The sequence below is a fragment of the Trichoderma evansii genome, assembly GCF_050947405.1.
Source record: "Trichoderma evansii strain SZMC 28006 chromosome Unknown GGI43scaffold_1, whole genome shotgun sequence".
Classification (NCBI taxonomy): Eukaryota; Fungi; Ascomycota; class Sordariomycetes; order Hypocreales; family Hypocreaceae; genus Trichoderma; species Trichoderma evansii.
In genome coordinates, this window is record NW_028145205.1 from 3378505 (window position 1) to 3400992 (window position 22488).

The 22488-nt window shown below is 48.0% G+C and overlaps 7 protein-coding genes across 7 annotated transcripts; 1 reads left to right on the forward strand and 6 right to left on the reverse strand.

Moving 5' to 3' along the window:
• Positions 1 to 748: 748 nt before the first annotated feature.
• GGI43DRAFT_379059 (uncharacterized protein) lies at positions 749 to 1341 on the reverse strand (the record flags this gene model as incomplete). The annotated part of the gene is made up of 2 exons (XM_083202778.1): positions 749 to 1049; positions 1136 to 1341. The coding sequence occupies 2 exons, from the start codon at positions 1339 to 1341 to the stop codon at positions 749 to 751; spliced, it is 507 nt and encodes a 168-aa protein (XP_083066713.1).
• Positions 1342 to 2734: 1393 nt separating this feature from the next.
• On the reverse strand, positions 2735 to 3342 carry GGI43DRAFT_427371 (NUDIX hydrolase domain-like protein; the record flags this gene model as incomplete). Its single annotated transcript, XM_083208793.1, has 1 exon — positions 2735 to 3342. One exon carries the CDS (start codon positions 3337 to 3339, stop codon positions 2749 to 2751), a length of 591 nt encoding a protein of 196 aa, XP_083066714.1. The 3' UTR covers positions 2735 to 2748.
• Positions 3343 to 6281: 2939 nt separating this feature from the next.
• On the reverse strand, positions 6282 to 8185 carry GGI43DRAFT_379061 (uncharacterized protein; the record flags this gene model as incomplete). Its single annotated transcript, XM_083202779.1, has 4 exons — positions 6282 to 6848; positions 6909 to 7268; positions 7326 to 8053; positions 8107 to 8185. 4 exons carry the CDS (start codon positions 8183 to 8185, stop codon positions 6282 to 6284), a joined length of 1734 nt encoding a protein of 577 aa, XP_083066715.1.
• A 724-nt stretch (positions 8186 to 8909) lies between these two features.
• Positions 8910 to 11176, reverse strand: GGI43DRAFT_420150 (uncharacterized protein; the record flags this gene model as incomplete). Its single annotated transcript, XM_083207775.1, has 2 exons — positions 8910 to 10850; positions 10910 to 11176. The coding sequence occupies 2 exons, from the start codon at positions 11174 to 11176 to the stop codon at positions 8910 to 8912; spliced, it is 2208 nt and encodes a 735-aa protein (XP_083066716.1).
• A 584-nt stretch (positions 11177 to 11760) lies between these two features.
• On the reverse strand, positions 11761 to 14494 carry GGI43DRAFT_392068 (6-phosphogluconate dehydrogenase). Its single transcript, XM_083204518.1, has 4 exons — positions 14168 to 14494; positions 13626 to 13751; positions 13002 to 13557; positions 11761 to 12931 (listed from the first exon to the last, which is right to left on the reverse strand). The coding sequence occupies exons 1-4, from the start codon at positions 14179 to 14181 to the stop codon at positions 12053 to 12055; spliced, it is 1575 nt and encodes a 524-aa protein (XP_083066717.1). The 5' UTR covers positions 14182 to 14494; the 3' UTR covers positions 11761 to 12052.
• Positions 14495 to 17165: 2671 nt separating this feature from the next.
• Positions 17166 to 19029, forward strand: GGI43DRAFT_38191 (uncharacterized protein). The gene has a single exon (XM_083203184.1). The coding sequence runs from the start codon at positions 17545 to 17547 to the stop codon at positions 18661 to 18663; it is 1119 nt and encodes a 372-aa protein (XP_083066718.1). The 5' UTR covers positions 17166 to 17544; the 3' UTR covers positions 18664 to 19029.
• On the reverse strand, positions 18892 to 22156 carry GGI43DRAFT_392076 (triose-phosphate transporter family-domain-containing protein). Its single transcript, XM_083204519.1, has 4 exons — positions 21634 to 22156; positions 20664 to 21571; positions 20289 to 20589; positions 18892 to 20225 (listed from the first exon to the last, which is right to left on the reverse strand). The coding sequence occupies exons 2-4, from the start codon at positions 21420 to 21422 to the stop codon at positions 19396 to 19398; spliced, it is 1890 nt and encodes a 629-aa protein (XP_083066719.1). The 5' UTR covers positions 21423 to 21571; positions 21634 to 22156; the 3' UTR covers positions 18892 to 19395.
• Positions 22157 to 22488: the final 332 nt, after the last annotated feature.

The window sequence follows — 22488 nt, forward strand, 5'->3', positions numbered from 1 at the left end:
TTTCTTTCTTTTCACGAATCGTTTAATTGAACAATGTAGAACTTAGTTATAGGGTATACGTCTCTGCTACAGTGCGCCACTTGCTGCATATTGGAGAGCCATCAACAAGACCTAAACCAGGTCTTTACAAGCTCTTCTGAAGACAAATGGCCCCGTCTAGCTAACAAAATATCTAAAGAAGCTTCTAATGGCCTGGAAGAATTGCTCGACCTGATAGCGATGATCTTGTCACTATTCACGTGAACTTTCTTTTTACTGCCACAAGGGACGGATTTGGGATATTTTGGATCGCCAGTGCTGTAAATAGAACTGCTGTCTGAGGAATCTACTGCCAAATGAATGACCACTTTTTATTCTAGGTGAAGGGATTCTTTTGTAAGGCCACTTATGGTGTAATAAATACCCCTATTTTAGCAACTCTAATGTAAATACCGAGCCTTTTTCTTCAGCTATCTTCTAAAGACGCACGCGTCCACCTGGCTGGCTCTCGCAAGAGCTGCTCATCGAGGAACGTCAAGTTCCAGGTCCCATCCTTTGCAACGCTATCCTGGCCATCAAACTTAAATTCATGGCGAAGAAATATTCCTACCAAACGGGAAATATTTATATATTTTACTTGCTTTTCAGACAGTGGACCGACCCTATCTTGGAAAGCTCGCCAAAAGACTCTTTCCAAAGAGCTTCGTTGGCTATAATATACCCAACATTCTTCATCAAGATCCATATAACCTAGAAATGTCTCCATACCCTAGAGGGCGAGACTAAATGGCAAAATAGCTGTTTCTGCCCAGTCAATGTATCCTGTCAAAGCCCCAGTAGTAGGATTTACCATGACGTTAGATTCGCAAAGGTCGTCGTGATTGAGCGTCCAAGGAATTTCTGAACTGAAAACAGCCTGAATATTATCAACGCAGTAAGAAAGCAGAGGATGGAATCTGATTGGCAGGGACCGACGCAGATTTTCAATTCTACGTTGATGGGACAGCAACACAAGCTGGGCGTCAGAAAATTCGACTCGTATCGGGTTTTCCCAGCTCTCCGCGGAAAATCTGACAATAAACATTAAGTTAGTATACCTACTTATATTAACTAGTGCGCGTAAATGGGAACAAATATGTATTTTTGATCCACTGACGTTGCCACGCTTTTCAGTGCCTCTCCCTGCCAAATCAGAAAATTCTCTTTCTCTTCATGAGATCTGGACCGCTCTAACTGAGAGTAGTTGATGCCATCAATTTTCACGATTTTATAGATAATAACATTGTCATCTTTCGTAAAGTTTCCAAGACTGGGTACGGCTGGAGCCAATGATCCATGTACGGTATTTGCAAGCTCGAGCATTTTGAGAGGTAAGGGAGATTTCTTTGCCCGGAATTGCACAATATATTCGCTACCGCCTACAGTATAGCTAAACGCGCCTTGCGGACGGGTAGTGGCAATTGACGAGCCCAGTATAGCCTCGGCGGCAGAGTTGCATTCTTCTGGTGATGCTGAGCAATATTTCTTAAAAATGTTGAAATCCGGTCTTCATCGGTGTGAAGTAATAGCGACATTGTAGGGTTGAATATGAAAACAAACGATATGCAGTCGATTTAGCGAGTATGGGTCGCTATTTTTGAGTTGAAGCTTTGTGAAAACGCTGGAGTGAATATGGAATTTATGATGTTTTACATGCTAGAATTTGTCTAGTTTTATAAGACCAACCTTTCTCACATAAATCAATCCTGTTGTAAGATTTACCTTTGGAAATATTTGCAAGTGTAAGAGAGCTTGTGAGAACATAGGGTCTCATACTACTAGTATTAAACTCGCAGGGTCATAAATCCGTTAGCGTGACGTTGATACGGACTATTGTGTGATGTTTAACAACACCGGATATTGTACAAAACCGGCGCAAACTAAAATTATGTTTGCGAAGAAAGGCGAGGTAAGATAGCAAGAAACAAAATTTTCTCTAAGCTCTGCATTGCACATATCGAGTGAATTATTTCGCAATACTTCAACAGGTCGATAAGGGGAATTTAGACGTCTTCAGATTGGATGGACTATTGTAGCCTTGCGGTGTGCGAAAAATACGTGCACTTGTTGTGATATACGACTGCCTAATCACCAACTCTATCTCATCTGCGTAGATCCCTTAGAAGCGCTATGTAGAGATGAACGAGAAAGCCAATTTATGTGGAAATATCTTGCAGGGTTTTGTTCCCATAATAGTACACATACTTCTTTCCATAGCCTACAAACGCCATACTTCGTAGGTAGCTAGCCTAATGTTACGCAGTTGTTCTGTTGGTCTTACAATACATCGTCCCTGAATTATGGGTTGACACAGAATAATGGCTTTGGCCTGGGCTACGTTCAAAATCTACTGGCACAATACTCTGGCGTGCACAAAACTCGAGTATCTGGCCATATGCACAACAGCCTAACATTACATGTGACTTTGGAAACACGCGCTTTGACTTTACGTAGCGTAGTGTGTTGGGTCGCGCATCGCACATCACAATATACATGCAGTGAGGCATTGTGACCCAGGTTCTCTTTGGAAATAGGTATCTGTATGTCGTATATTCATATTCTGGGCTACTTAGTTTCTTATTGCTACTAATGGCAATATGTATATATTAACATAAAACACAAATAACTTATATAGGTCCAGGTGTCTATATTGATATCGTGTGTCATAATACCCCAAACTCTTTGCCACTCTGCTGCGACATTGCGTAAATATAGTGCTTGATAACGAAATTACTGGCTTAAAGCCCACTGAAATGCTTCCTGGATCACAGCTCTCATCGCATTGGTAATATCCAGCCCACCCAAGTCTGCTTCACTGGCCCAACAGCTCTCTGAATGCTCATCTGTATTAAGTTTTATTGTGCCAGGAGAGACTAAAACCACATAATTGAGCTGAATAGCACTTTTAGAAACAAGTACTTCTTCACCAGCTGCTCCAGTAGTAATTTTTTCAGTTGAATATATCATCGGCCGTAGCTCAGCAAGGATCTCAGTCACGTCTAGGCCAGTTTCTTCCTTCACCTCGCGGAAAAGCGCATGTTTAAGGGTTGGATCATCCGGATCAACTTTCCCGCTGGGTAACTCAAAGACGTTTGGGAAATATAGCTCGTGAGGCGCCCTTTTTAAGAGAAGGATGCGCGGCGTTTTTGAAGGAGAACTAGAGGCATACTGAAGAGTAGCCGCTCCAACCACAACTTTGTCATACGGTCGGCCTGATACAGAAGCATGAGAATTTCGAAACTTTTCAGCTGAGCTGCTGAGGACTTGTTGATTGACAGATCTACCAACTGGTAGAGATTCGACATGCTTTGAAGTGGCCATAGCTTTTCTGGATAAACTGAGTTCGTGCAGAGACAGGGGTATAGACGTCGTGGGCAGTGTTTTAGAAGATTGAATCAGAAAAAGTGAACAGAGAAGAAGTTGATAGGGATGTTGGCCCGGAGCAACGAGAATATATAAGAGTGCGCCTACCGCCTAGATGCGGCCAACTGGCTAGCTCAAAGCTTATATGTATGCAGATGGGGAAGAAATATCACGATGTTGGTCCCGATTTGCTTCTCCGATCTAAGCATTTTAAATACCGGGGCGGGTAGAATGCACTTTGTGCGCAAGTTTTGAGTTTAAAATACCTTACGTGCATATAATTTATTTTTCTTTTAGTGTTATACATTGTTCAAGCTTTGGAAACATTCCGTTTTCTTAGCCTACGGTGGCGTACTGCCAGAGACTTTGATCACTAGCTGTACCTCGAGGCCATTTCAACGAATGATGGAGCAACTTCATGCAGTAATCACTAAACCATCACGTATGAAAGAATACCAATTGCATTTATCTCAAGATATGGCTACCACACAGACAATTGATAACATATATGCTGTTGGTAGAGCAGCTGGAGATATCACCGTCCGTGACATTGATGTTAACAACAGGACTGCCATTTCTAATATTGACTGCGTATTTCATTAGCCCCCTGTAGATGAGATTACCAGAAATGAGGTAGGCAAACAGCTCCGCGATAGTATATCGATATACGATAACAGCGGAATTTTTGGCAAGTTCGAGAAAGTCACATGGTACCTGATTCCTTTGCTCTCCTACATAATTCTGGAACAAACGCATTACAAGCGTTATATTTTGCAGCTCGGCTTCAACCGGGTGATGAGGTGAGTCTCTTAACGCTCCTCTGCTTATCATATCTCCCTTTTAAGAACGCTACCAGGTCATATTTCCAGTCTACACCTTCCGCGCAACAAGCTCTCCGGTAATGCAATTTGGCGTTGTACCGATATTTTGCGATTCCTTAGAAAATGGAACCATTTCTCCAGAAATTATAAAATCTGCAATTACCCCTCATACGAAAGCCGTCGTCGTCACACATCTCTGGGGAATACCTTGCGATATGAAAGCAATTTGCAATGTTCTAAAAGATTACCCTAATATTCTCCTCTTCGAAGACTGTTCCCACGCCCATGGGGCAACAATAGACGGAAAGGCTGTAGGAACATTCGGAGATGCTGCAGCGTGGTCACTGCAAGGACAGAAAATTATTAGTGGTGGCGAGTGGTGGCATCACACTTACCAAGCACGCCGAGTTATACTATCGACAACTCCTCTGGGGCCACTACAACAAACGATGCCGGGCCGAAATTCCAGCTAATCATCCACTGAGTACATTTGCCTTGACAGGTGCCGGTGCCAAAAACCGTGCTCACCCCCTTGCTATTGCAATTGCATCCGTACAGCTAGAACGCCTCAGTAGCATACTCAGATTCAAAGCACTCTATGCGGCACAAATGATCGCTAAACTGGCAACTATTCCTTTCCTCAAAGTTTCTAGCTTAGTTACATCTGGTAAGACTCATGTGGAACCTGCATGGTATGCTCTGGTGCTTCGTTTCATTCCATCTCAAGCACCAAAGGATTTATCTCGAGAGTCTTTCATTCACGAACTGCACAATCATGGCCTTTGTGAGATTGATATTCCGAAATCTACGGGACTTCTCCACCAAGAGCCACTATATACGGCTCCAGAGAAGTTATTTCCACATTTATATCCTCATGGGATTCCGCAAGATTCTAGAAGAAAAGCGTCTTATCAAACTGCCCAGGCTTTCTATGACGAGGCAATTAAGCTTCCAGTATGGACATCAAGTAGCGACCAGGCCGTTGTTGACCATTACCTTGCCGTCATATGCGATGTTGCACGATCAAAATTGGATACAAACAAGGGAATGGACTGAAGCAAAGATGTTTTAATATGTACAGAATGAAACTTCAAATAATATAAACTTTTACTAGTAGCATCTCTATCTATTATTATATCAGTAAATCAGGCCTCAAGATTCCTTCCACCACTCCACATTGCTTCTATTTATGAGATTTGGCATCTTACTCATATTATTTCTTCAATATCGCTCAACGGCTTTTAGCCCAAGAACAAACTGCTCTACGCTGAACGTTGAAGCCGGTGCCCTGATCACTATTTTTCTCACTAACAAATCTTCTGGCTCCCTGGCACTGCTCATGTTAATGGCCTGCAATAAGCTTTAAGCCCGCTCTAATAATTCAAGACTTGATACTTGCTTGGAGCTATCTTCCCTTAAAAAAGGAATGGAACTGTTTATCCTTTTTTAATAGGAAAGTTACTTTTCCAATAAGCTAAGACACCACTCCAAGCCAAGTTATCTCTATGTTTAGCGATTTGCAAATAGCTATAAATGGTAATACCTCTACTTCCAAGTCTTATTATTGGCTCGGTATATTGGCGCTTTAGCCAGTGGAATTGCACGGCTATAGACCCATCATCCAACTTGTGTATCGGTTCCAAGGCGTTTTTCTTTTCTTTTCTTCGTCTTTCCTTTTCTTTTTTCTTTGTGCGTGTGCGTATGCGTGTGCATGTTATTGAACTATCAATAAATCTGGTAATTAAGACTGTTGGCGACTTGTTCTGTTATACATCTGAATATGGAAGAACATCTATAAGTACGAGAATCGCATGAAAGGAGGGGATAAACAGGAGAGTGGGAATGAAAGATAAAGTATATTAGAAGTAGTACTATATTATTAACGACATTCGTCATGCTGCTCTTCAAGACATACTGTGCGTAGACATCTGTTTATTTTTCATCTTAGTAATTACGTATGAGCCAGCAAATCAAAAATTATCAGGAAGCTATCTTCCTTGAAACATATAGAGGTTTGAATACATATGTAAAAATGAATAAATAAATTGGGTAGATTTAAATAATATGCTACTGCTGCTCCTAATTCAGTTTCACTTCTTTATCGCTAAACCAAAATTCCAGAACACCTCTCATTGGGCAGCATGTCCAATCAGGTTCCTCATGCCTATGTGAGCTCCCATCATAGAATTTTACTTGCAAAGAGTTTTTGCCCAATGAAGTGTAGCAAAGCTGTGAAGGTTCTATGCATTCTTCGCTTTGATCAACGCCCAGTTTGCATTGTCCAAGGGCCTGTTTCGACCCATCCCTATACTCCAACACAATCCCTCGGCATGCTGAAGCACCTCTCTCATAAAAGACTTGAGCTCGACAGACATTGTTGAGAGGAGCCGATGAATAACTGGCAGACCTAAATGGCTGTTTCCTATATTGGAAGGTAAATGCAGGCTCTGCCTCGGTATCTTTGTCTTCCAGTTGTAAGGCCGCCAAAGGCGCAGTATCGTCAGAATAGCCACCTATAAAGGTTACCGCCTCGCCATCGGGTCTTTGGTACATAAGAGTGAGAGGATGCTGGATCAGCTGCACATCTTCGTCTCGCATCTTATAGGTTGACCCCACTATTATATCCCCTGCCAATTTCAAACGCAGCTGAATCCCTTATCAGCGAATTTGAACAGCATATATATTGCCATGACTGGGATAACTTACGTAAAAGCGCGCATTGTAATAACTGCGGCTCCAGCCAAAGGTAGTAATTGTATCTTCGGTACCAAGAGGGACATAAACCCACTGGACAAAAGGCTGGATTTTTGGACTCAAGGTATTGAATGTAGGCTGCGCAGAAGGTTGTGACTTTGTGTGTGTATGGATAGCCCATACCGAGCTATAACAAATAAAAAATGTAAGGCCCGTGGAGCTGTGTGTGTCAATAGTTGATAGATGGCTCTTTGCACTCGTAGAATCATAATTTGTATCTATAACGCATTCTTGCCATTGCGGGGGTGAAGGTGTGTCCCAGACACGGAATTGCTCTGGCCTGCCTGTAAGCTGAAGTCGCGCAAATGGATACTAGTAACAAATAATCAGCCCACGCCTCACCACAGCAACTGTAACCTATAAACGCACATTATACTCGACATGCGCAGAAGCAAAGCATTCGGCCGCCTCAGCGACATATACAACTGTACCGGGTTGTGGCAGGTTGTCATTAGCATTAGTATAGCCCTTTTGCACCCTCTTTATACTCTGCAAGCCTTGAGAATCGATGGAAAGGATAATAATGGGTTTCTGCACATCACTCTCCACTTCATCATGTCTAGCGTCTTTGATCATAGTCGGGTGTGAGCCACGGTGCCACTCTTCGATTTCGTTGATGGGAATCGTCTCTGGCGTTTTGGAATGCCCCAGGTTCCACCATCGTGCATAGGACCAGAAAGACAAGTGCCGATGTAAGCAGCTTTCGTTAGTTCGTTCATAAATCATGAGTGCCAATTCTTTGGGAAAAAATGACAGACTGGGCATCGCACAAGCTTGAGCCGCCTGATCGATGAATTGCCCAACGTCAATACTGGGAGAAAGGGCTTGATGCAGAGGAGGTGCACCATTCCAAGGACTTCTCCACGCCGCAGCGGTCCATAGCCAGGATAGTCTATCTTCAGCTGCTGACAGCTGCTCAAGGAAGTCCAGGCATTCCTTATGGACCGTAATGGTCGGGGCAGAGGAGGCACACTCTTTACAGTTGGAGCAGCGGCAATATACCCATTCAGTCGTGTATCCATTTTCGCAATACGATGAATCGTCGTATATTATTGCTGCCGAAACGGCCGTGATGGTGTAATCGTTTCCTTTGACAACTAAATGGAATATTAGTGGGTATGGTGAGCAGTATACAAGGTAGCGATCTTACGCGCAACAACTGCCTCGCTAGCAATAATTGCAAAGCTGCACGCGCCACATTGAGGATGAATGCGGATATGTTCACCCATGGTGTAGCACTGTAGATGGATGAGGCTCAGAGGAGGGAATATACTGTCGCAACGAATTTCGAAAGTTGTGTATGAAGAAGAAAAAAAACAATCACATTTACCGACCAACCGCTCACTTAATGGGCAACACGGAAGCGAGGGAGCACACGCTTTACACCTTTACGTGTATCCCTCTTTCAGAACGTGACGTAAGAACTGCGGGGTTTGGCTGTCCTTGCTCATGAGATCAAGAATTAAGCCTGAGCTGAGCTGAGTTTTTTAATAATGAAGATTTTGAGTTTCTTTATATAGGATTACCCAGGTATATGCATATACTCTCCACGCGAGAAAAGACCAGCATCCCATGTTATTTAATTAGCTGGGACCAGGGGGCCACGCTTTGTTTATGCAATTCTCTCTTAGCGAGCTGAGAGATTTCAGACAGAATTTATGAAAGAGTCAGCAAAATATACAAATATTTCCTGCGTCTAGTGTAATAATTCAAAATACCCAACAAGCACATAACAACCACCCAAGAGCGATAGGAATAGTATAAGCTGAAGAATTATTATCCCAAAATCCCTGCAGCTTTTATTATAGTGAAGTAGCATTCAAACCACCAGCTAGGTATCCACTCTTCTACTACTGAAAAGAAAAGAAAAAGAAAAAAAAAAGACATAACAACAGTAGCATCTAATCAAATATCTTTTCGTTCCAATTTCCTACAAGAACAATTACAAGTATCTCACATGCCATCCTGATTTTGTCCGTCTCCTGGGGTATGAGAAGCATCTACGCCGTGAAAAGCATCTCCAAACGCGGAATCCTCCATGTCCATCTGAAGGTCTAAGCCATCATCCAGTCCTGCTGAGTCGTCTAAATCTGGAGCGTCATATCCCGCTAGGGCATCTCCTGCCGTGTCTAAATCGCCTAGAGAGCTAAAGTCATTTTGGTCAAAAGATACAGAGCCTCCCTCAGTAACGGCGGGAGTGGCCGCGGCCGAAGGTGCTTTTGGAGCTGTTGGTGTCGGTGGTTTGGCGTCATCACCCTCTGCACTGGCAGCGGTAACAGAATCTGTAGGAGCGGGGGCAGAGACAGGAGCAGCAGTTGTGGTAGCGGTAGCATCGGTAGGAGCTTGCGTCGTCGTCTGAGTCGTATCATTAGCCGTTGCGTTGTCGCCATCTTTGGGAACTACAACCCAGTCTCCACTACCGGTGCTATGATCGGGCGTAGTTCGTACCTCGTTCTCGGTGGCAGTATCAGTTCCGCCCATCTCTACATCGCCAGACGGCTGTGGCAGAGCAGCGGCGGGAGCGGCGGGAGCAGATGGCGCCGATGCAGGTACAGGCGCTGGTGCCGGCGCTGGTGCTGGCGAGGCGGCATTTATCGCTTGCGATGGCGTAGCCGCGCCGGACTGACCGGCGGGAGTCGGGAAGTTATTGATTGGCGTTGACGTAGAAGAGAAGCCGGTATGCATTTGGTCTAACAATCCAGATGCTGTATCACCCATGTCCATGTCAGTCTCACCCAGCATCGCGCCGCTTCCTTGGGATCCCGCCCGAGATGGCTGTCGAGAGAGCTCTGCGGTTGAGCCCACTGCTACCGGTTCAGGAGCGGGAGCCTGATACCCGCCATCTTGAATCCGCTTGGAGAGCGGTAGGCTGACAATCTTTCGGCCTGATGCTGACTCTACCTGTTGTACTATTTCTTCGACTGAGTGTTTAGAGACTTGGCGACCTACGGGCTCTTCATCTGAATGAGCCCGATTTTCGTGTTTGTGCCCATCCACAATGGCTTTAAGTTCTCGCTCCTTGATCTTTAGAATAGAATTTTCCTTGAACGCAGCCATTATTTTGCGGTGTTCTTCTTCCATTTTTTTGATTTCATCTTGGGTCGTAGAAACGTATTTGTCGACTCGCTTGCGGAATTCGTCAGCCTGGCCGGGGTCCAGACGTCCGACATAGGACTTTTCAGGAGCCTGGCTGTATGCTTCGCCTCCCTGGGCAGTGAAGATACCCTCCGTTAGACTCGCCAGTTCACCCTTGAGACCCAAGCCGAGATCTGCGGGTGTGATCTGACCTATTCTGTACGCAGAAGACAGAATCTCCTCCATCCACTCGTGATTCTGTTGATAACGACTCATTGAGATCTCTCTCGGGGTCAAGTGGTCAAACATGTCTCCCCTTGAGATATCCTCATCGTCATCAAAGGCCGCATCGACCGGTGGCATTCCCGGCGGCAATGCCGCTTGCTGGCCCTGATTCTGTCCATGGCGGGCTCTCTTTGAGGGAGGACCAGGTGGTGGTGGTTGGGCTGGGTATGCCATTTGCTGAGGTACACCGCGAGGGTTCATCTGGGGTCCCAGCTGTTGACGAGTGAGCTCCGGTAGTGAAGGCCAGTTGACTCGATCAGACAGCATAAACTCCTTTCGGCGAATCTGGCCGGCTCTCTGAAGGAAATGGCGCTGCTGCATGATGGCATTGACTCTCTCATCGTATGGGATCATGGCAACAGGGACGCGATCGTTCATTTCCGCAGGGCCATAGTGCACAATAAACAAGTTTGGATCCGGCTGCGGAGGGTTGGGGTGTCCAGCGACGGGAACGAGTCGGAATCGTCTTCGAGCGTGGAGAGTGAATTGCTCGCCAGGGATGTAGCCTGCCTTGAGGTAGTATATCTCGAGCATCTATACACGCAATAATTAGTATGTGTAATGATTGATTTGCGGTAGCTGGTTAAACAAACCAGTCCGTTGCCCAGATCATGCTTATAGATCTGCTCTGGTGGTGCCCAGACGAAGCCATCTGTCGCGAAATTGGTTCCCAGTCTCGATAAAGGCTGCCACGTCAATAGAATGGTGCCATCGGCGGGCTTATCGAGGTATGTCCAGAAGAAGGGCGCTTGGTCTCTCGCGATTTGAGGGGCATTTATCAGCCACTTGGCAACCTCGTTGAAATCGAGCCGGGGGATCGCTGGGTATCGGTACGATGAGATTAGGTGGACATGTGGCATCTATCCCATTTTCATTAGCGACAGCTCAGAGTAAAAACTGGTTGGGGACTCACAAGGTCCTGGGGGACGCTGTGGCTAGGATTTAGTTGCGCCATGATGGCTGCTGTCGGCAGCGCAGCCTCTCTGGTGACCTTTTACAGACAGTGGGAATGGCGACAAGGGTTGTTGAGTCTGGCAGCCCCAAGCATGCAAAGCGCCAGGGAGCGACTGCGAGGAAATTATGCCGAGCGATATGATTCGGGTGCAAGGCGCGCGGCAGGCGAACGGAGCGAGCCGATGGGATGGAGATGATGTGGAAACGCAATGTCCAGGATCTGGGCGATGCGAGTTGCAGAGAGTGCGGCTGTCGTTGCGTCGCGCGAGCCCAAATTTGTCGCGACGAGGCTGCAGGCGGGTTGTAGCGAATGGCAGGTCAGGATTGGTTATAAAAGTGGAACCATAAGCCTGCTGGATGTTATCGAGGGCAGTAAGACAAGTACTATCACAATACTGTACACGTTACAGCTAATGGTTCAATGCTTGTGCACTGTAGAATTATTCTATTATTATTCACTTGTTCATACCTTTTCTTCTTCTTCTCTCTTTTTTTTTCCCGCAATTGATGACTCATTTTGCATTTCTATGGGATTAGTATGGCTGAGGAGAGACATCCATTCATTGTTACCCATAACTCTCTAGCTGGGATAAAACAATACTAGATACGCATCTACAGATCATATACATCACAGGCAAACTCGGTGGCTTCAATTGGCTAATTTTTACTCATTTTTTTAAATTTCGCACTGCAAACCTAATTATCCCATTTTATGTAACATTATCATTGCTATTCGTACCCAACTTGTTAGATTTTTCAGCCCCGCTCCAAGCATCTCTCCCTTATGCCTGGTATGTTGAAGCAGAGACGTTACCACCACGGCCAGTCCAGTTGACGTGGATGTCCTTGCCAACCTGGTACTTCTCAGAAGCATGCTCAGGCTTGATGTGGAAAGTGTGAGCACCGAAGTAATCACGCTGGGCCTGCAGCAGGTTGGCGGGCAGGTCCTTGGTACGGTATCCGTCGAACCAGGACAGAGCAGTGCCGAAGGCAGGGGTGGGGATACCAAGCTCAGCAGCCTGGGAAACGACGGCTCTCCAGCCAGGCTGGGCCTTGTGGATGGCGTCGTTGAAGAAGTTGTCGAAGAGCAGGTTCTTCAGCTCAGGCTCCTTGCGGTAAGCAGAGGTGATGTCCTTGAGGAAGACGGATCGGATAATGCAGCCACCACGCCACATGAGGGCGATGGAAGGCTTGTTGAGCTTCCAGTTGAACTCACGGGCAGCCTCCTGCATGAGCATGAAGCCCTGAGCGTATGAGATGATCTTGGAAGCATACAGAGCCTGCTCGAGATCGGCCAAGAACTGCTTCTTGTCACCCTCGAACTTGCCGCTGCCACGGGAAACGTAGCGGAGCTTGGTGGAGGCCTCAGAACGCTCGTCCTTGATGCCAGACAAGCATCGAGCCAAGACAGCCTCGGCAATCAGGGTGACGGGCATACCAAGGTCGAGAGCGTTGATGGCGGTCCACTTTCCGGTTCCCTTCTGGCCGGCCTTGTCAAGGATCTTGTCAACAAGGGCAGTGCCATCGTCGTCGTTGAAGTAGAGGATATCGCGAGTGATCTCAATCAGGAAAGAGTCGAGAACACCCTTGTTCCACTCGGCGAAGACGTCACCAATCTCCTTGCTGGAGAGTCCAAGACCACGCTTCATGATGTCGTAGGCCTATGCACAAGTTTTCTGTTAGCTCTCAAATTCGCTCCTGCAGACGTTACTGAACCAGGGCCGAGCTTACCTCGCAAATGAGCTGCATGTCACCGTATTCAATACCGTTGTGGACCATCTTGACGTAGTGACCAGCACCTTCGTCGCCGACCCACTCACAGCAGGCCTCACCGTCGCTCTTGGCAGAGATGGCCTGGAAGATGTCCTTGATGTGTGGCCAGGCCTCCTCGTTACCACCGGGCATCAGAGAGGGACCGAATCGGGCACCCTCCTCACCTCCGGAAACACCGGAGCCGACAAATCGGATGCCCTTGGCGCTGAGCTCCTTGGTGCGGCGGTTGGAGTCGGGGAAGTGAGAGTTACCACCGTCAATGATGATGTCTCCCTGGTCAAGGAGGGGCAGGAGTCTGTCAATCCACTCGTCGACGGCCTTTCCGGCCTGGACGAGGAGCATGACACGGCGGGGGGACTTGAGGCTGGCGATGAACTCCTTGTCGTCGTGGGCGCCGACAATAGACTTGCCCTTGGCCTCGTTGGCCAGGAAGGCATCGACCTTGGAAACGGTTCGGTTGTAAGCGCAGACAGTGAAGCCGTTGTCAGCCATGTTGAGAATCAAGTTCTGTCCCCTGTATCGCCCAAAATTAGCAATTGAAGCAACATTTGATAATTCGGGGGTGGATTATTTGCAACTTACATGACAGCAAGGCCGATAAGGCCCAGATCCGCGCTTGGAACAATGTTAGCATTTCTCGAAGCTTCGGCTGAAGAGGAGGAATCAGGTTGCGTGGCACCGCCAAGCTTGATGTTGGCGAGGCGAGCGCTACCTCAGGCATGAGCAGGGTGCAGAAGAGAGAAGTTGGGTTAAAGAAATGGGATAATGCAGAAGCTTGGGGGAGAAGAGAGAGAGAGAGAGAGTAAAGGTTGAGGTTGAGGTTGAGGCAGAGATGAAACAAGCGAGATGAAGTGCTCTTCCAGCACCTCTCACCATCACTGCCGCCACCACAACCACCACTGGTCAATCGCCCGTACATGACCTCCGCCATGGCCACAGCTCGAGTTCAACACCAAACAAAACCCGCGATGTCGCCGGCTCAGTGCGCGAATTGAGGTCATCGAGCAGTAATCAGTTGGGCTTTGCAGGGCGGGGTGGTGGGGTAGAAACTGGCAGCAAAAGGTGAGGGAGGGGTAGAGAAGCTTCTGTGCTTGTCCCAACAGCAGCGCAGGGAAGTGACTTACACAGGGCCAGACATGTTGTGTGGTTTATTAGAGCAAAGACGGGGAATAGAGATCAAGAAAGCGAAGCTATCGCCAGATCAACAATCAGGAATTGCGAGTTTGGAGAAGAAAGGAGAGAAGAGAAGCAACGTTTTCGCAGATAGGGAGGGACGGAGCAAGTAAATATAGTGGGAACGCAGATGGGCCGGTTGAGCGCCCAGCAACGCCCAGCAGCCCAAAAAAGATCCATGAGTGACCTGGAACGAAGTTTTGGCCTACGCAAGTCCCGAAGGCCCCAGAAAAGCGGGCGGCCAGGCAGTGATTGGCGCGAGGCGGCGCATCGTCATCTTCCTGTTTCGCCGCCTTGCTGCGAGGCTTTTAGCACTCGTCTACCTCTAACGCAGGCTATAACGCTAGCCTGTGTTTTATCAGAATCAAGCTCAGACCGCGAACCTTTGGCTGCTATTTGATTGGGGGTCAGTTTTGGGCTCTGATTTCATTGCATTCTATCCAACACGCAAAAGCTGTCACAACTATCAGGGTACATAGTGTAGTATTGCTCTTAGACAGCCCATGCACCTACTAAGCTGATACTGTAGTCTCCCAAGTGCATCCCATGCTCCCGGGCCACTGTGGGAAATTCCGCATTCTTGTATCTTCTGCGCCGTACGGATCACAGCCGCCCTACGGAGTATCCCATGCCATCTCCATTTCACTGATTACTGTGGCGGATACAACGCCGATAGCTGTATTGGGACAAATGACGGGCACGCTTCTATTAATTAGCACGACCTCATGCCATCAACCAGCCCCACCACTCTCCCGTGTCCGGCTGCGTCGGGTTGGGTACTGTACACCATCGATTAGAGAGAATATGATAATCTGGTATTACAAGGGATCGTGAAGCACAATTACAGGCATCGCTTAATACAAAGCATGACGCTTGGTCGGCGGTAATGCCAGGAGCAAGGACGAGGAGAAGGGCTTGGATGACTCGTTAAATGTTTCAGCCCCAGCTCTCATCACTCTTATACTCACGACTTGGACTGCATGTATCTAGGTGACATGTAAAAGAAAAAGAAACCTCCAGAAAAAGGAGAACAAGAGGCGCTTCCCTTTCAATGCCGGCGGCCCTTTTCAAAGCTCAAACATTATGCTGCTTCACGAAGATCCCAGCAGCCATCTCCAGCCAAAGGGAACGTAGCTACCTATCCATGCCCATGTTAATCGGCCTTATTTAGGCGTCACTTTCCAAGGCACTTGTCGTCTCATATCGCCTTCATCTGATACCCCAAAGCCATTCGCCTGTCAAAAAAAAAGGGGAGCTTGGCAATTCTGCATGAAAGTTCTCTTAGCCAGTAGCTTATCAGAAATCTCAAACGGCTTGGCCGTGCAAGTCATTCAGCATATACTACGCTTGTCGCTGGATTTGTTATCCCATCCCACCTTGAAGGATGAGGTAATTTGGCATTGCTAGGGCTAGATGCTCCATACAAATCCAATGCCAATTGCAGCCACGGGCCGAAACAACGGACAACGTGCGCTACCGAACGGGGAGACACCGATGGGGAGCCATGACTGATGAAAGGTGGGAAAAAAAAGAGGACCAAATGCCTACTACGGTAACTTATGGCTATGTGCTAGTATGAAGTGTAAAAAGTCCATGACTTAATGGAAGCCGCTCATTTAGTCCCATAGAAAGAGCCCGATGGCCCATCAGATATCTACATGCAGCTCTTTGTATGCATTAGCTTGGCGCCTTGCTTGAGCGTAGGTTTACACATACATGCGTGCTTCCTTTCAAAGGCAGCAGCGTACTTGCGCCCAGCGGCTTCAGGAGAACCAGAGCCGGCCCGAGCAAAATCCCAACATCTACAGATTAGTGTTTACTAACATCCGTTAGTGCCCAATACTTTGCTTCCTAAGCTTTTCGGAACAAGTTGCCTCTGCGTCTTGATACCTACCTGTCCTCGTACTTGCGCCGAGTGTGGTGCTTCTGTACCCCGCTATATGATGAAGATTTCTCCAATTTTTCGGGCGTCCAATCAGATGCGGCCCTGAAGTGCCTCCCACGATGCTCGGCAACGAGCGAGTAATAGAGCCCCGGTCCAACTGCGACTTTTTAATCCTACGAAAGGACCCCTTAAAGCCTCAGAGCCTTGCACATGAATAATGCTTTTTTTTCTGGGCTTGCTGACATCACAATAATAGGACTCAGATAACCTACTGGGCATTATATCCCCTGGTTTTTACGCCATGCCTTGGAGATACTGGCAGCAATAGCTGTATTTATACAATTTCAGAATGCTCTTTGCAGCATCGACGAGGCTACATCTAGTGCAAAATACGTGTATATCATCACCACCAGATAGACAGCCTGGACAGACGGCCTTTATTCTATTTCCATCTTTCTCCTTCTCTCAATCCAGGTAGCACGGCGGTTAAGCTCCCTAAAAAGTGGGCGAGTTGGGGCCGCTTATAAACCTGCGGGCTTTGCGGGTTTGCGGAATTAATACTAGCAGTAGTGCCACCACGGAGGGCTGAAGGCATTTCCCGGACAAGGGAACGGCTGTATCGACGAATAGCAGCGCCGTCTGGCGGCTCATGCTTGATGCCCGCGCTCGGTTTGTGTTGCTTCATTTACCGTGTGCCTCATTTACCGTGCCTCAATTACCGCTTACATGTACCTTGCCAGCGATGAGTAATGTGCCACATTGTTGAGTCAAATACATGGCTTATGCCGTGCGGCTAATCCAGTTGCACAGCCTTGGATCATTCCTCGAAAACTCCTTTCAGTCCTGCACCGATCCGAGTTTGGAGTATGCCCGAAAGCTGCGGGTCTTCCAGCCGATCCCCGTTTATCGGACGCCAGACCGTGACCGGCGCCGTGGCCCTCTCTGAGATCTAGCAGCTTATAGCCAATCAATGATCGTTGTGAGGTGCCTGTATGTATCTCCTGCGAACTTCAGAAAAAAATGAAGCCATCACAAAGGAAAATCTAGTACCACAGTTGTCGATTCCTATACCTTACCCATATGCTGATATTAGAGCAACTTTTTGTACATTGATTGAATAGGATAGGTTGGTCGTCCATATCACATGACCATGAACGATGCTGCCAGAGTTTTTCATATCACGTGACATGATTTGTTGGCCTGCCGATTCTCTGATATCAACAAACTATCAATCAACGCCACACTCTAAATCCAGCAAACTCGCAATTGCGACTACCTCTTTTCCATCTTCCTAGAGTATTAATTCGCGTTTGCAAAAGCAATCCACAGACAAAAACTGCTTAACAGTGGGGACTTTGAGCCAAAGACTGCTCAAAGGTACGTTTTTTTTCTCTGCCACAGCTGCGAGAATCCCATAAGTCAAGAGATCACGGGGTGTTCATCATGTCACATCCACCACCTCCAGGCACAAATCTTCCCGCGCGACCTCCCGCCAGCAACTCGAGGCCCGGGTTCAAATCGAGCTTCAACTCATCGGGCCATTCTGCCGCACCGCCGTCGTACTCGAATGCGAATTCTGCGCGAGCTTCCGCTCCCAGCTATCCAGCCGCCCCTGCAGCATCTGCAGCCGCCACTCGCTATGGCTCGTCGTATCAATCTTATCCCAGCCGCCCTCCTTCAACGGGGATGAGCCACTCTGCAGCGGCATATTCGTATCCTCAACAGCATCAGCAGCATAGCGCTCATCAACAGCCGCAGAGCTACACCCCTCATGCCTACTCGCAGCCGCAGTCTTACCAGGCACAGCCATATCAGGCCCAGTCCTACCAAGCAGCACCTCGTATCCAGAACCCGTTCCCTACGCCAGGTGCGAATGCGAATATAGGTCCGAGTGCGAATGTTGGCCCGAGCGGTACCGATTATGATCCGGACATGGCTGCCCAGATTGCGCAATGGCAAAGCGCCTACGCGCCCCAGACCGACAAGGACGGCAAACCAGTCCCAGCGGCGGAGTATGCAAAGGCTGAAGGCCTAGATGCGGCCGCACAGCAGCCGGATAAGTCTAAAACGGTTGTTCGAGAGGGTGGCGGCAAGAAATGGACAGATGATACACTGCTGGAATGGGATCCCTCCCACCTGCGCCTTTTCGTCGGAAACTTGGCGGGAGAGACCACAGATGAATCCCTTTTAAAGGCCTTTTCGCGGTGGAAGTCTGTTCAAAAGGCCAGAGTCATCCGCGACAAGCGAACCACGAAATCCAAAGGCTATGGCTTCGTCAGTTTCAGCGACGCCGACGATTTCTTCCAGGCTGCCAAGGAGATGCACGGCAAATACATCCAGAGTCACCCTGTCGTCGTGAAGAAGGCCAATACTGAGATCAAGACGACTAATGTCAAGAACAAGTCACACGGAGGCAAAAAGAACTACCAGAACAATAAAAACAATAGGAACAATAACAACTCCAATGCCGGGGGCTATGAGCCACAACTTGGTCCTAAGCCAGGCGCGGGTATCACCAAGCCAGGCCAGAAGACCAAGAACGGCCTGCGACTCTTGGGTTAAGAAGAAGGGCATTTGATTCTTTGTTACATAAGTTGTCAGCAAGGACTCTAATCTCTGATTATTATTATTCTGCATCTACATCTTGGCGTTGGAGGCTATTAGGACATACCCAGTCATGGAAATAAAATAACGAGCTTCGTTTAGAAGCGTCTACATAAGTAAATAATGCGAGAAGTATAGGAGATGAATAAATGCGCATACAAGTATATTTTTTTCTTGTAAATTTTCAGCCAAGTATCTTCTTGCTCGCCCAGTATACACCTCTAAATTTCATATGGGTATATATATATGTTGTTACTCCTTGATCTAGCCGTCTCTCTATGCCTTCCATCATCCATGTTAACTTGAAATCCCGACTCAACTATCTCTCTCTCCCCTTCTCTTTCCTCTGCTCTCTCTAACTGGTGCCCCCCATAACAATATGTAAGGACAATGTTATCTCAAAATTCAAAATGAAAACTTGATATGATCCGTTTGCATTTCATCCCATTTATATCTTTCCGGTTGATGCTTAAAATTGGTAATAGGTACAAAGGCTTTCCGATGTAGGTGAAAATATGTGAAAAAATTGTGTGGTAGCCATTGGTTGTTGCCCTCAAATAACAGAGATTATACAAAAAAGGCAAATTCTGTAAGGTAGTATATGTGTTGTCTTAAAAATCGCGAAAGTAATTGAAGCGAGTATTTGTATATCCGAAACAAAAGTCGAACATCGTTATTCTAAATCGTCTCTTAATCTTCCAATGACTCGTCCCTTGTAACCCGTGGAGTGGGCGGCGGCAGGCTGCCGGCTTGGAAAAGCACTTCGCCTCCTTCTGAGTTTTGATGGAGCAATCCTGCCGTTTCCTCTGAACTGTCGTTCTCAAAGTCGCTCGCGCTCGATGACGGAAAATCAGCATCGACGTCGGTAACGCGGACGTGGACTTGGACCTGGGCGTCCTCGCGCATCTTGGTAATCTTGATGTAGTTGTAGGCAACGATTGCCACCATTGTGGTAATCAAGCCAATGAAGTTGATGAGGGTAAGCTGGTCCTTGAAGATGACAGAAGCGGCCGAGATGGTGACGACCTCTTTGAAAATGCCGGCAATGGAAAGCGTGACGACGGACGTGCGCTGCAGAAGAGCGAACTCGGATGCTGTCATCAAAAAGGCGATACATCCAGGGAATAAGAGGAACAGAGGTGTCATAAAAGTACCCCATTCCTGGCTAAGAGTTTTCAGTCCCTCCCACAAGGGACCAAAGCCTTCAACAGGAATTGCAATGAAAATCAAGGTAAGGAACATGACTGGCGTGAGGTAGAAAATGCTGGAGAATGGGTTAGAAGTAGCAGGGTTGCGGAGAAGTAGCATCTGTGTGAGACCCCAGCGGAAGCCGGAAAAGAAGGCGGCTGTAATGACGAGAAGGAAGCCGCCAAGCTTAAACTCGACCTCGCCAAATACCATGAGGATGACACCCAATGTCATGGTAGCAATGATGGCTACGAGGCGCCACGTAGGTTTTTCAAGGCGGAAGGCGAAAGCGAATAGTAGAACAAATGCAAGAGAGGAAGATTTGCACATTGCTAGGAAACGTTAGTAGCTGCGATATTGTGACGATATATAGATCAATAATGATATTCACTTACTATAAAATGTCAAGCTAATAAACTTGAGCGAGGTGTTGCCCAGGCCAATATCCAGGCCAGTGGCTGCACCGCAGGGCCCAACTCTCGTCAGGTAAAACATCTTTGACATGGAGGCGCCGCTTGACTCAACTTCATGTCGAGATCTGCCCATGTCAGATGTGTGGGATCGCTGTGGTCGCAACGATGGTACAAAATAGAGAACCAAGGCTGAGAGACAGAATTGTACCACCATATGCAACGATGTGGTAAAGAGAGGGAAAGAAAAATTAAGTCGATCTTTATCAAACATCCATTTGTTGTACTGCGAGACATTTGTGTCAGAAAAAAAAACGTGGTCCTGCAAACCTGGCGCATTCCTAGCTGCAATCGACTTACCAGTGAAATTGACAGCGAGAAAAAGTACCACAAGAAAATCAAGACCATGTTAATGGCTAGACTCCTGACGACATCCTTATCCGCCTCTTGGCGCTCTTCTGCTGACAGGCTCTTGTCGCGCACTATGCGCTGCCCCAGCTGAGTGATTCTTTGACGCTTCTTCTGCCTCCGGGCGCGCTCTTTGTTGCTAAGCCCCGTCTCCTCATCGCTGTGTAAATCGTCGTCGCTGAAGCTGGGTCTGCCGCCCGCCTCGTCGTCGTGGCCGGAGCCAACTGATGTGCTGCTGCTCCCTCCATTTTCCTCAAAGCCGTCTAGGTGGTCAGATGGGTTGGCTGAAAGGTGCTGTCTGCCACCGCCGGCAGCCATTGGCCTCCCTGGAGATGGCAGAGGCTGGCCAGGGGAGTTCATAGCAGCGCTCTTTCGTCTTCTGTGTCCCATAATCGGCTCCATCTCAATGTCTGTATTGTCGTCGGGTCGTCCACCGACCCGCGAGGAAGCGCCTGATGCAGAAATAGCGCCCTTAGGAGCATATGGCGAGGCCGATATAAGCGTGTTTTTGTATGCGCCCTCTCCTTCTTCCTCAGCTAAGGCGGCAGCGGCAGATCGAGAGAAATCGGGGAAGGGCTCGGTGGAGATGGTGTCGATGGTAACGGAGGATCGGCGTCGAGGGCGTGTTGGAAATTCAAATTGAGATTGGGATTGAGGGTGAAGGTGAGGTTGAGATGTAAGCGGCGGGCTTGAAGAGTGGTTGGAGGACATAGTCGCAGTAATGAAGGGGCATCCAGACGGGGTTTACAACTTTTCTGTTACCCAGGCTCGTGCCCATGCCCATGTCAAGGATCTGGTTGGCTTCTTCTGGGGGTTCAGCCGAGTGTCCACTCGTGTGTCATCGGCTGTGTCTCTCCGCCCTGGGGCTGTTAGAATGAGGACGAGTTATGCTGTGAATCGGGTACAAATATGGGCCACACACCTTGGAAGTTAGTTGCGAGAAAGAACACGCTGCCGTATCCGTAATTGATGAGCAGACACGGCTCGACGCAGGCGCGCAAAGAGTCGCAAGGGGGGTGGGGAGTTGGCATCGCTAGCAGCTCCAGCGGCAGTGGTGGTTCCAGTTTAGGGACCTGTAGCCTCAAGGGCGGTCACCGGGTTTCGGGGGGTGCCTCCAGCAGGGTCCCCAGCCCCTGGAGCCATTGGGCTTAGGCTTCTCAGGGGAAGGCCAAGAGGTACTTGTCCGCCCTCTGCGTCGCAGGTACCGATTGGAGCTCTCCCGCATCGAGTGCTCCAGTCGACCACTATGCGAAACGCAAGGTACATAGCTGGTGCGTCTGCCTCTCAGCGCGGCCGCCTTGCTGTCTCTGATGCACGTTGCACTCGCGGTGGTGGTGGCTTCATGTCGCAGTGCAATTCAGGCGCAATACCAGACGTCTTGTAGCCCCATGCAGCGCTTCAGTACGAAGTAATACCCGTGCTCACCACGCTTGCGGCTTTATTGCTGTCCATGTTGTTCATGCTTACATAGGCAGGAGCTATTGCTGCGAGTATTGCAGTACTATTGCCAAGGTTAGGCCTAGACGCGGAAATTCGATATTGTTAGTAAAAGCGCTTCGGCGGCCTGGGTATATTGGTGCCGAAGTCTTGGCAGCATTAGCATCTAAAGGTGTGCATGTGGCTCTGCAAACTACGAAACATATCTTTATTTGCTTTTTTTTTTTTTGCCAAGCAGCAACCCCGAGTCGAAAATGCGAAGGCCCAGTGTTTTCTTGCTGCCATCGGGCTGTCGCGTGCCTCGTATACGATACATGCAATTCCCGTCAACTGCTTCGAT

What these genes read in the sequence shown, in the direction of transcription:
- GGI43DRAFT_392068 (XM_083204518.1), bottom strand. An exon ending in CTTATCGGCCTTGCTGTCAT is followed by an intron (nt 13,558 to 13,625) that starts GTAAGTTGCAAA and finishes TGGGCGATACAG; the next exon opens with GGGACAGAACTTGATTCTCA. An exon ending in ACATGCAGCTCATTTGCGAG is followed by an intron (nt 12,932 to 13,001) that starts GTAAGCTCGGCC and finishes ACTTGTGCATAG; the next exon opens with GCCTACGACATCATGAAGCG.
- GGI43DRAFT_38191 (XM_083203184.1), top strand. Translation starts at nt 17,545, where the DNA reads ATGTCACATCCACCACCTCCAGGCACAAATCTTCCCGCGCGACCTCCC.
- GGI43DRAFT_392076 (XM_083204519.1), bottom strand. Translation starts at nt 21,422, where the DNA reads ATGTCCTCCAACCACTCTTCAAGCCCGCCGCTTACATCTCAACCTCAC. An exon ending in TCTCGCTGTCAATTTCACTG is followed by an intron (nt 20,590 to 20,663) that starts GTAAGTCGATTG and finishes AATGTCTCGCAG; the next exon opens with TACAACAAATGGATGTTTGA. An exon ending in TATTAGCTTGACATTTTATA is followed by an intron (nt 20,226 to 20,288) that starts GTAAGTGAATAT and finishes AACGTTTCCTAG; the next exon opens with CAATGTGCAAATCTTCCTCT.